This window comes from Gilbertella persicaria (assembly GCF_025201335.1).
Source record: "Gilbertella persicaria strain CBS 190.32 chromosome Unknown B0P05scaffold_58, whole genome shotgun sequence".
Classification (NCBI taxonomy): domain Eukaryota; kingdom Fungi; phylum Mucoromycota; class Mucoromycetes; order Mucorales; family Choanephoraceae; genus Gilbertella; species Gilbertella persicaria.
In genome coordinates, this window is record NW_026252019.1 from 113,433 (window position 1) to 126,301 (window position 12,869).

The window sequence follows — 12,869 nt, forward strand, 5'->3', positions numbered from 1 at the left end:
CTAGAAGAAGTTAAAAAAAAGAGGGCTTATTGTTATTGCTTTGATAATGACTTAGTTAATAACTCTTCGGGCCCGGTTATCACCTCGGACTGACTCGCACAATGAAATGACAGGAACATGAAAGGGGACGTCCTTTTGAGTCAAATTCGCTATTGCTCAAGTAATTAGAACCAGCTGATTGTAACTGTATACAGCCAAAAAAAATTTTTTCTCCTTTTCAACCACACCACAATTACCATTACCCATTTACCATCACCTTCAGCCTGGTCTAACTCCGTTTGAAATGCTTTGTGATCCTAGGAGGGTTTAAGGGGAGATCAGTGGTGGTGAAAATATGTTGCAGAGGGCAGAAATACAGAGAAACAAAGGGTATTTATTTCAATACTTTTTTATTTCTTTCTTTTTATTTTTCTTTCTACTTTTTTTCCTTTTTCACATTTACATATATCAAAAAGAGAGAGAGATAAAGGATTTTTTTTAATTATTTCCCTTCCTCCTTCCTTCCCTCCCTACTATTTATTATAGAAACATATATAAAAAAGAGCACATTTTATTGTGTGTGTGTGTGTGGGTATAGCAAGATACCTCATCACAATAATCTATTAAAACAAGTATTCTCCATAACATTGGTATGATTTCTTTGCGTCTACAAAAGTGCAATTATAATTATCGGAGTAGTGCTTGATACTTTGCTTTGTATCTCTCTTTCACCCTCACCCTTTTCTTCATATTTATTATTATTATTATTACTATTATTATTATCAAAATCAAAATCAAACCAACTCGCAACCAAGAAAAAATTAACTTCAACAATGTACATCAACGGTTTAAAATATGCTTGTTCCACTTGCATCAAGGTAAAATACAATATAAAAAATTTTCTCTTGTAACACATTGTATTTATTATTAATTTATATAATTAGGGCCATCGTTCTTCTCATTGTAGCCATGTTGACCGTCCTTTATTTGAAATTCGCAAGAAGGGTCGTCCTGTCACTCAATGCACCTTTTGTAGAGATCTTCGAAAAACAAAACAAGTACATATCAAATGCGCATGTGATAAAAAAGGTAAATGAAAGCAGCCCATTTGCGTATGACTTATTATATCATTAGGTGGCGAAAACAATACCCAACAGCCTTTACTCATTTATCAACAATCAAGTATTAATAATGATATGTGCCAAGACAAAAAAACAGACAATCAATGTACCTGCCCCGCAATCGCTGCTGCTGCTGCTCTTGCTAGTACAAAGTCAAGCAAATCCACCATAAAATCGTCTGTTGGTGCATATCCTTCTCAGGATACCCTTAATTCTGCCTCTACTATCACTAATAATATTGCCACCACTGCTACAAATGAAGTCATATCCGACACCCTATTGGCTACAGCGCCACTTTGTCCTACTGCCGCGCCCCCGTCATCGTTGAAAGAAGAAAGCCTGTCCTACTCTTGGGCGCTGATCACTTCTCCCTCTACCAATCAAATCGATCTGCCCAACACGAGCACTTTGTCAGCTCCGTCAAACCTGTTCACAAATATGATGAATGATAATCAAATTGAGATAAATAACCCCAACGATAGTAATCTCCATCTTGGCTTTATTTTTCATAAACCCACCTCGTCTCAACGTTTTTTAGATGGTCAGCCTCGTACAAGAAGACATCGTTCTAGTAAACGTACAGCAAACCGTTTGCCTGCGAATGCTGTGCTTGACCCAATCTCAACAACAGCTGTAGACACGTTTACTGATTACAGCAACTTATCGACACCTCCTTCTTCAACAGTTTCTCCTCATCCTCCTTCATCTGCATCTTCGTCAATTGCTCCTGCTTGTGAACCTATGGACATGCAATTTGATTATCTTACTGAACAACTAGAAATCCTGTCCAACAGCAATAACAACCAAGGCTTTGTAGGCGATCTCTCAAATGCTGAAGAGCTGACAGCCATCCTGAGTAACGTTCTTTCAAAAGATGAAGAAGACATGGGCTCTGTTTCCTCCACAGCTACACATAGTCATCGCTCTAGTATTTCAACCCAAGCAACAACAACAACAACAAATATGAGTCCTATGGTGCCTATTCAACGATCTCATTGTGGTAGTTTTGTCCCTAGAGCAACGTGCTGCAAATCACTGGGTTCTCCAGGCGGAGAATCAGTTGTGATCACAATTACACCTTTATCAAACACCAATAACAATGAAGAACTTTTAGACCATCAAAGCAATTCCTCGCAGCAGCAAAACTATCCTACTACAACACGTATTGTTACTTGCTATTGTGGAAACCAATGTACTTGTCCTGGTTGCCTGGTGCATCCCGGCAATTTTTTCTTGGGAAGTGATCCTTACGCAGGTCCCTTAATTCCTTCTTCTTCCGCTTCTTCTTCTTGTTATGGTTCTGACGAAGAAGAAGCTTCTGTTGCCGCTACCAACACCATGCTCAATACAAGTAGTAGCAATAGTAATTACTTACATTTTTCATAAAAAAAGTTTATTTGTAAATAAAACCTTGTAAACAAAATAAAACCTTTTAAAGAAGACTTATCCCTTTTTTCTTTCATGACGATCAAGAGATGTGCACACGGTGTAAGGGGAACTCATAACTAAGATCATAGGATTATACTTAAAAGGATCATGATGCGATTAACATAGTAGATAATCACACTTTCAATGTACTATGACTTTTTAGTAAAAAGAGGTTTTTATTTAAATAAATTTAATGGCCAATGAGCACGTAGCTTGAGAACTGCATTGCCTTAGCAAGTTCCAGCAAAAAGGTAAACGAAGTAAAGGCAGGAGAAAAAGGGACGAAATAATTGCGTAAAGGTAGAAGGAGGGAACAACCAATTGAGCAACAGGGAACTAGGGTCTTGTGGAGGCGGAGGGACATTCGAATGAGCTAGGTAACCGAGGTCGTATAGGATAATATATGGCTAACCAATGGATATGCCAAAGAGAGGACCAGGACGAGGCTTTTCTTTACCTTTACTGCCGTCATCTACGTTATTTCTTGCTTGATAGGTCTTTTTTACTTCTTCTATATATGTGTGCTACCCAAAGTTTTTAGAAATTTCAAAACGAAGGTTGTGGTTGAGCAATATTTTCAGAATATTTTCGTACTTCCAAGATAAAAGGGTCATTTTGGCCAAGTATTGAGGTATAATACTTTGCTTATCTTCTATGAAGAGTTGAACATTTTGCTTTTCCCAAGTCAGACCTACGCAAGCTTTGGTTCGCTTCCACTGAAATGACCACAATGCTAAGTGGCTTGGGCCTATAATCAATCATGCAAGCAGCCAATCGCAGATACTGGTCTTGGAGAATACCTAATACTGACATTGTGGAGCAAGTTGAAGAGGAACATGGTAACTACTACACCTTGAAAAAAGCAGTAAGTAATGGCACACTTTTTGTGTGTGGATATGAAGATCAAAAAGCTAACGCCTTTATATCTTCGTGCGCCACCACAAGACTTACTGGTCAGAGAACTTTTTTTGGGTCTGAGGATAACATTGTCATCAGAGGTAGTTGATGAATATGATACTCATAACAGTAAGTAAAAACTAATTTCAAAATGAAGTTGAAGATTTTTATCTTAATGACAATATTCCTCTGAGTTCTGTTGATGCTGCAAACAACTTGCGTGACAAAAAGATCTTTTATCACGATGTTGTTAGTACTGAACGATGGAAAATGTGCTTTTTTGGCTTCTTTTCGAGCATATCCGAGGCAAATGCCTATAGCTTCTTCAGTGTATTTGCTAGTGATGGAAACATATCTCAAACTTAAGGACACTTTAGCATGGACATTCCTGAAAAACTGTGAAGAGTTGGTAAATGGCGCTGAGCCAACGCCTAATGAGGACAGAATACTCAGAAGCAATACTAATCATTCGTAACTATGGATGCGACGAGTGAAAGGAAGAAAGAGATCTAGGCTAGCTTGCAAGAGTTGAAAAGCATTGCAGCTGCAACCTAAATACACCTATGTGTCAAGTGTGTATGAGGTTTGGAAGAAACAAACTCATTTAGATAATTGTTTGTCATCCTGCCTGTGCTAACATAATACTTGGAATAAAATCAGTCAATGTTCATACGCATAGTAGAGACTTTCAAAGAGTCGGCCTAAATGCGCCGAAGCGAATAATCAAATGGGTTTGAAAGGCATTTACACATATGGCATTTAATCCAAACAACCAGACAGAAGTGGAAATTTAGAACGCTTTATTTCCTATCGACTGCATGTTTCTTTCTTTTCTTACTCTAGTTATCATGGTGATGATGATAATGATGATGATAATGATGATGATGGTACAATATGCCTTAATTGAGCCAAACATATTAGGATACCTTAAGTTTTGTTTTTCCAGCCAATGGCAAAAATGGTGGCATTAGTTGAATTTTAAAAAAGCTGGTGCCTGAAATTTCCATTCATCCATGCCATTGCTTACATTCTGAAATGATTTTTTTTTTATTGCGAACACTCTCACGAAACACGCTTTTTAATGGCCAAAGCTTTTTTTTAGCGTACTGCTCTCATACAAATATATACATTTCTTCCTATACAAGTAGTACAAAACATGGGTATGTGGAATTTGATTGTTTGAGTTTAAAGTTATTTTTGTATTAGATCAGAGTAAAGAAAAAGAACATCTTTGCGTTAAGCTTGTTACACATGCTTGTTTTTAAAAATAATAAAGTTACACGTTGCACTGAATGTAAGCGATATATGATGTTGAAATTTACGCAGAACCAAAAAGAAAAATATTTTCAAATGGCTTTTTTGTGATCTAATATTACAAGGCTATTATCTTCATTAGAGATTATAAAGTGATAATAGCATTGAAATGAGCTATTGCTTCAAATGAAGCTCTACTTTAAGCGACTTATTACAATACAAGGGTAAGATAAGGAGAATACTCCATCCACTCCAAAATAAAGCGGCTGATTTTGCATAAACATATTGCTTAAGAAAGGGTGATTATCATAAGCATTTCGACAAGCTTTGATGTCAGTCAATTTTTCTAATCTCATTATTCAGTATTACTGCTTGATCAAAATAAACATGCATTTGATAAATGGGGGGGGATCTTTGTGTTTATCATATTTAAAATCGTTCTTTTTGACCTCAAAAGTGTCAAGCATGATAACATTTGCCCCTCTATATTTTATCCATCGAATGATGTACAAGCAAGTGCATACTTGGTAATCAATATCTACAAAAAGAGGCCTCTTTTGTACTGATTACAAATTTGAAGCCAATGCTCAAATTAAGCTGCTTTGTTCATCTTAGTAAACTCGTTTTCTTTTCTTCAGAAGTACCTTATCTGATTTCGGTTGGATCAGACCTACGTCAGGTCATTCCAAAAATTCTTATTTTTTTTCATCTTCACAGACCTCCGTGGATCCCCCATGGATCAAAAAATAAATTTCACATAACAATCAAAACAATAGTACCATTCGATTTTTTGACTTCAAAGAACATGTTTTAAATGAAAAAGAGGCCATTTTGGTAGTCTGGTTGTCGAGTAATGGTCCGTCAAAGATTGGCTTGTTAAAGCTGTGTCTTGAGCATTTTTAGCACTAGAGGTCATATAAAACGTGTTAGAGATCGATCTTTCTAAAGCATCTAACTCAACTTTGGGTACTAGAGAACATAGAGAAATAGAAATGTGCGAATTTTCTAATGTAAATGTGGGGGGTAAATGAACAAAGGACATACCAAAGGGCTATGTTGCAGGGATTGAAATGGAAGGCAGCCCCAGTTCTTCTTCCCGTCGCATCAAAATCAAGCCTTTATTGAGAACTGTATGAAGACACAGTCATTCGGCTTTGATGTAGTGACAAAAATTGTAGACATTTGCTTTCTGAGTCTGTTGGTATAGATATCACAGCAGCTTTTCTGGTAAAATATCGAGTAAATAGGCAAAGATATCTATGAGGTTTTTTGCTCCTATCTCATCATTTTTATAGTAAAATCAACAAAAAGCACATTCGCCAAAAACTAGAGCGTCTTGCGTACATTTGAGTATTTAAGCTTGTCGATAGCTCTATTTTTTGTCTTGTAGCATCAAAAAGAAGCTTAAAGAGCTGTCAGCTTGATGATTTTCATAAACAGTACCCTTTGGACCGTAGGCATACTTTAACCATTTTGGACATATCCCTTTTTTTTTGTCCAAATCGGCTCCAAAGGTGCCATGGGTGTTACTGAACACTGCTTGTAGATATTTAGAACATTTATGTGTGTATAAACAGACTTTATTTGTCTGTTCTTTTGATGAGCTCAGTCTTAGTATTGCCAAAGTCGATGCGTCAAGAGTGTTTGCACACCTTTTAGTATAAAGGGTGTATTCAATTGTAGAAGTATAATGTCCTTTACATAATCTAATGAAATTTATGACATTTTGTGATTTAAAAGAACGAATCTATCAAATACATACCTCATAAAAAATGTCTTTTATCGTAAAAATTCTGGCTATGCTATTGTGTTATGCTCATCTGGTACTTTTAAATGATATATATGTCATACAGTTTTCATATTTGTTGAGCATTTCGTGTGTTCTTTTTACACTTGACATGTGGGTATTACAAGTGCTTCAGCCCATAGTTTTTAATCAACAAAGATTTTTCTTGTGGCACCAGATCAAGTCCTAAGAGAGCTATTCTAAAGCATCATACTTGTGTGGATAGCTCTTGATTTGAACTGTCTATGAGGTTTTGCTCCATGTCGAGTGCTTTTCTATACTGGTATATAAACATTGAGTTTTGATTTCTCAGTCAATACTGATAAAAATATAGACCTGTTTATATTGACAGAGACCTCTGATATGAGGTAAACAAATGAATATGCTCTGCTATTATTTATTATGTTGCGTACATTAAAATGGCAAGTTGAATCAACAGATAAAAGCAGTTCATAAACAAAACATGTTTAATTCAATGCCTTTGATACCAAGATTGCCAGAGCCTTTTATTTCATTCGCAAAAAAAGCTGTAGCCAATCTTATAGCATAATAAATGTAACATGTTTGTGGCCTTCAGTCAGACATCTCTGAAAAAAAAAAAGATTCAAATACAGATAGGTTCTATATTTTTTTTTGCATTTTCTTGTTATTCATGTTTCGAGACGCTCGGCCTATAGCACTGAGAAAATTGAATCCTTTTTCAAGACAAGATACGAGAAAGCATCGCACGTCAGACTCTATACACAGTGATGAGGATCCATTACTAGATGAGGAAGCAGCTGTAACTATGTCAAACGAAAAATAAACAGTGTAAACTGATGAAATAGCTTGACTTGATTCATTCACCTACATTACCTCGCACAACAATACCAGTCAATAAGACTGAAAAGAAAAAGAAAAAGTCATGGTTTAGCAAAAAGAAAGTATATTCACCAAGAACTATATCACTTCAAGCAGAAGGTAAAAGAAAACAAAAATGCCAAGCAAAAAAAGATACTAAGGGCTTACCTTAGACAAAGAAAAGAGAAAATATGCTGCCAATATGATTATCAACCAAAAGTACAATATCTTTACTTTTATTCCTATTGTGCTATTTGAACAAGTAAGGAAGTCTATGAGTTTATTGATTTATGTTAACAAAGAAAATTAGTTTGTGATTTTCTTTAATCTGTATTTCTTGCTTGTGGCATTATCACAATTTGTTCCTGCTTTAAAAATAGGCAAGACGACAAAAGTCTGCAAACATAAGGGCTCATTTCTTTTGTAGGCTATATTTTGACTTATTTCGGCCCACTCTGTTTTGTGTTGCTGATTACAATCAGTAAAGAAGCTTTAGATGATTATCAACGCTATAAAAGAGACAAAGAAGCCAACGCTCAACTCTATCAACGTCTTACATCCACTGGATTTCAACATATACCCAGTTCCAAAATCCGCGTGGGTGACATGATCCATATCAAAAAAGATCAACGTATTCCTGCAGACATGATCTTATTGCGTACCACAGAAGATACAGGTGCTAGTTTTATTAGAACAGATCAACTAGATGGAGAAACAGACTGGAAACTACGATTAGCCATTCCTTCTTTACAAAAATTAGCAAGTGATACAGACTTATTGAACATACAAGGCCATGTCTATGCAGATGCACCTCACAAGGATATTCATAGTTTTATAGGTAATGTCTCTATGAGTGATCCCCAGACAGGTGTAGAGAGAACAGAGCCCTTGGGTGTAGAGAATACGATGTGGACAAATACAGTCTTGGCTTCAGGATCTGCTATCGGGTTTGTGATCTATACCGGTAAAGATACGCGTGCTGTCATGAACACAAACCATCCCAAGACAAAAGTGGGCTTATTGGACAAAGAAATCAATCAATTGGCCAAGGTAAGTAAAAGAGATTCGAATAGGCTTAGAATGACTTGAGATAGATTTTGTTTATTGTGACCTTGTTGTTGTCTGTGGTGATGGTCGGATTAAATGGATTTAGAGGTGTATGGTATATCTATGTGTTTCGATTCTTGATCTTGTTTAGTTCTATTATTCCTATTGGGTAAGTTCATTTATACTGTGTACAGGATGCTGACAGTATTTAGTTTACGTGTCAATTTGGATATGGGCAAGACAGTATATGCAAGACAGATTGAATACGACGGTGAAATTATGGGCACGATTGTTCGTACAAGTACATTGCCTGAAGAACTAGGCCGTGTAGAATACTTGTTGACAGACAAGACAGGCACATTGACTCAAAATGACATGGAGCTCAAGAAACTTCATATGGGTACCATGTCTTATAGTCTAGATACCATGGACGAAATTCAGTCACATGTAGCAACTGTGTTTGATCCCCAAGCCTTGGATGCCTCCAAGGGACGTCGTCATATTTCAGCACGTATACGAGATATTGTACAAGCCTTGGCTTTGTGCCATAATGTCACACCAGCGATGGATACAGATGGACGCATTACTTATCAAGCCTCAAGTCCTGATGAAGTTGCTATTGTTAAATGGACAGAGCATATGGGTCTAACACTTGTGGGTCGAGATGTGAATACAATTCAGTTGCGTGTCGATGCGACAGGCGATATTTTGTATTATGACATATTGAACATTTTCCCCTTTTCAAGTGAGACAAAACGTATGGGTATCATTGTTCGTAACAGACAGACACAAGAAGTTCATTTTTACGAAAAGGGTGCAGACACAGTGATGGCCAGGATTGTACAATACAATGACTGGTTAAATGAAGAATGCGATAATATGGCTAGAGAAGGGTTGCGTACACTTGTTGTAGCCAAAAAGAGTTTATCAGAAGATGCCTACCAAGACTTTGTAGCAAAATACCATGATGCTGAAGTATCTCTGCACGATCGAAACATGTTGAAACAGACAGTGATTGAGACCGTATTGGAATCGAATCTGGAATTACTGGGTCTCACAGGCGTAGAAGATAAATTACAAGAAGGGGTCAAGAACACACTGGAACAAATGCGTAATGCAGGATTGAAAGTATGGATGTTGACTGGCGACAAGATTGAAACAGCTACTTGTATTGCCATTTCATCCAAACTAGTTTCACGTAACCAAAGTATCCATACAGTCGCTAAACTCAAGACAGCCATGGAAGCAGCAGACGAAATTGATAATTTGAGGACAAAGACGGACCATTGTCTGGTGATTGATGGGGAATCACTTCAACTCTGTCTGGATCATTTTGTGGATGAATTTATAGCCATTGTGACATTAATGCCTGTCGTGGTGTGTTGTCGTTGCTCGCCTACTCAAAAGGCAGATATTACACGATTGATCAAAGAATACACTCAGAAACGTGTACTTTGTATTGGTGATGGTGGTAACGATGTAAGCATGATTCAGGCTGCTGATGTGGGTGTGGGCATTGTGGGCAAAGAAGGCAAACAGGCTTCTTTAGCTGCTGATTTCTCGATTACTCAGTTTAGCTTCTTGACCAAATTGTTACTATGGCATGGCAGAAACAGTTACAAACGATCTGCTAAGCTCTCTCAGTTTGTCATCCATCGTGGTTTGATTATTTCCATTATGCAAGCTGTGTTTTCTGCCTTGTTTTATTTTGCACCTATTGCTTTGTTTCAGGGTATGTTGATTGTAGGCTATGCTACAATCTATACAAATGCGCCTGTGTTCTCGCTTGTATTGGATCAAGATGTAAGTGAAGAGATTGTCATGATGTACCCAGAACTCTATAAAGACTTGACCAAGGTAAGCATTGATGGTTTCATATGACATGACTTATCTGGATATGGTAGGGTCGATCTTTATCTTTACGTACTTTCTTTACCTGGTTGTTGATCAGTGTCTATCAAGGAGGTGCCATTATGATTCTATCGATTATTCTGTTTGAAGACGAATTTATTCATATCGTGTCCATCTCTTTTACAGCATTGATCTTTAATGAACTCTTAATGGTAGCTTTAGAGATCAATACATGGCATCGTATCATGATTTTAGCTGAAGTGATTACTCTTTTGATTTATTTTGGGTCAATGTGGTTATTACCCACTTACTTTGGTAAGTTACAAAGTCCTGTTTAATATGTAACTCATACATCGTAGACATGACATTTATTTTAACCAGTCGATTCGTATGGAAAGTAGCTGTGATTACGGCTGTTAGCAGTTGTCCATTGTATATTGTCAAGGTCATCAAAAGAAGAATTGCTCCACCCAGTTATACGAAATTGACATAACATTTTATTATGAAATCTGACTTAGTGTATAAGGAGGATATTTACTTTGAGCAAATGTCATTAAACGCTTTACAGATTGAATCCATTTTCTTGATGTTTCGTCGTTGAGTACATGAGCCACTTGAGAAGAAGAAATCTTTTCTCGAGCAGAACGTTCGTGAATACTAAATCAATAAGTATCATAAAGTCAATTTAGGAAGACTTACCCAACCATGGTAACACCAATAGGCCAAGGTGCATTACCAATTGACAGTTGAAGATAAGCATCTTGTGCATCTCTGTAAAGTCTAGCTTGCATTCTCTGAGCAATTTCAGCTACACGGTTTAATACATCAGGCTCCAATGTCTTTTTCTTTAAATGACGCATTAAAGGTTTGATGTATTCTGCTGCCTGTTTCTGCAAAACAGCTGCTTTTTTACCGGGACCACTTCTTTTCTCTTCTTCAGGACGTTGTAACATGTATTCTTCCCATTCATCCAATGTGTGCTATAACAAGTAAGACAAAAGCAGATTTGGTGCATGTACCACTTACTGAGAAATAAGCATAAATCTGATAATAGAGTTTATCGATATCTTTAGAGATCAATTCCAACTGAATAGGCTCAACAACCAAAGTTGACTTTTTAGCCTTCTTTTTATCATCTTGTACACCACTCTTTTGCTTTAATTCATCCAAACGCATATTCGCTTCCATCTCTTCCAATGTTTTCATAAATTCGTTTCGACCTTGGTTCTAGCTATCTGTTAATATGCTTCTCGCTTGTGTCCATCTCTACTTACGCCTGATTCTTCATTCATCAATTCTAAAGCACGAAGACGTACTTTACACTGTTTATCTGTTTCTGCAAATAATCGAATAGGTTGACCCATGGCTCTTAGACGACGAATGCATTCTTCTCTTGTGATATTGAATGTTTCAATGGCTTCTTCCTATCGAAAAGAATATTGAGTGGGCTTTTATTCAACAATAGTATACATACATTATCATTTTCTTCATTCTTCTTTTCAGCCTGAGCATTTTGTTTTTCCAATCTTCTACGTTTAGCCTATGCAAAAGATCAGGACCAGAACACTTTTTCTTTGGTTTACCTCTTCTTCTTGTTGACGTGCCTTTTTCTATGGACTGGTGAGATCATAGTAGAGTGGTTGTTTCTTACCTCTCTTTCTTTTTCTTGTCGTTCTTGTTCTTTACGTTGATATTCTTCTTGGCGAATACGTTCAAGTTCTGCTCTACTGACATATTTCAGCTTTTTATCAGAGCCTTGTTCTTTTTCAACGGTCTCTAATATCTTGCGCTTCTTTGATACTTCTTCTTGGATAATACTATCTAAAAAACTCATTGTTTGGAAAAGAAAGATATAGAAAATTTTATAAAAAATGGATCCAATCAAATATCATCTCGGTATTCGATATTCCGAATTGAAGTGTCATGATATAGGCTCCCTAAAAAAAAAAAAAAGACTTGCATATTAAACCTTAAAAAAAACGCCTTATATAAATAAGAAGAGAGAATGTATTTATTATTATTATTATGTACACAGAAGGTTAGATATATATATATATATATCAAGGGTATATAAGTCAATAAATAAAAGTGAAATTAAATCATAGCACCATCAATTTCATAGGTATCAATAATCTTTCGGTTACTATCTCGTACACGCACCATCCAATTGCCGTTGGGCAGTTTAATATAAAAGTTGGAGTATCCTTGTTGACCATCATAATGACGAGAGGATAAAACTGTCTCTTCAGTCATACTTGTAGGTGTTTTTAATTCAGATTCTGTGCTTGAATTTGTCATGGAACGCTGGAGGTTATGTGGGATCATCACTGTTAATTCAGGCTTCTTTCGAAACATGCTGATTTTACGACCGATCAGACTTGGTCTATGTAATAAAGTGGAAAAAGACAATCGACGCTTTCTTTGTTCTTGGTCAGGTAAGAAGTGATGATAACTAAATTGATCGTTGTCATGTTGATAAAAGTCTGTCATGATAAAAATATGAAAAAAAAGAGATGAAGATAAAGAAAAAAATTTTTTTAGTGTTGTAAATTTATATAAAAATTGCGCGCAACTAAGGAGTAAAAAAAAAAAAAAAAGAACGGCGATTCAGGGTGCTGCGGAAAAATAGGCAAACGGTTTTCCCGTAGCTTTGCTTTCATCACCAT

At 36.5% G+C, this 12,869-nt stretch overlaps 4 protein-coding genes across 4 annotated transcripts; 2 read left to right on the forward strand and 2 right to left on the reverse strand.

The window, feature by feature from the left end:
• Positions 1-812: 812 nt before the first annotated feature.
• B0P05DRAFT_575322 (uncharacterized protein) lies at positions 813-2,486 on the forward strand (the record flags this gene model as incomplete). The annotated part of the gene is made up of 3 exons (XM_051581638.1): positions 813-857; positions 924-1,068; positions 1,114-2,486. The coding sequence occupies 3 exons, from the start codon at positions 813-815 to the stop codon at positions 2,484-2,486; spliced, it is 1,563 nt and encodes a 520-aa protein (XP_051430452.1).
• Positions 2,487-7,022: 4,536 nt separating this feature from the next.
• Positions 7,023-10,696, forward strand: B0P05DRAFT_606205 (phospholipid-translocating P-type ATPase; the record flags this gene model as incomplete). Its single annotated transcript, XM_051583359.1, has 9 exons — positions 7,023-7,246; positions 7,293-7,425; positions 7,479-7,567; positions 7,616-7,685; positions 7,733-8,355; positions 8,400-8,521; positions 8,565-10,209; positions 10,257-10,518; positions 10,563-10,696. The coding sequence occupies exons 1-9, from the start codon at positions 7,118-7,120 to the stop codon at positions 10,694-10,696; spliced, it is 3,207 nt and encodes a 1,068-aa protein (XP_051430453.1). The 5' UTR covers positions 7,023-7,117.
• B0P05DRAFT_289312 (Prp18 domain-containing protein) lies at positions 10,555-11,779 on the reverse strand. Its single transcript, XM_051573450.1, has 5 exons — positions 11,678-11,779; positions 11,478-11,627; positions 11,230-11,430; positions 10,903-11,183; positions 10,555-10,860 (listed from the first exon to the last, which is right to left on the reverse strand). The coding sequence occupies exons 2-5, from the start codon at positions 11,565-11,567 to the stop codon at positions 10,704-10,706; spliced, it is 729 nt and encodes a 242-aa protein (XP_051430454.1). The 5' UTR covers positions 11,568-11,627; positions 11,678-11,779; the 3' UTR covers positions 10,555-10,703.
• A 396-nt stretch (positions 11,780-12,175) lies between these two features.
• On the reverse strand, positions 12,176-12,847 carry B0P05DRAFT_560654 (uncharacterized protein; the record flags this gene model as incomplete). Its single annotated transcript, XM_051580392.1, has 1 exon — positions 12,176-12,847. A coding segment is annotated over exon 1 (391 nt), but the record flags the coding sequence as incomplete, so codon positions are not given.
• Positions 12,848-12,869: the final 22 nt, after the last annotated feature.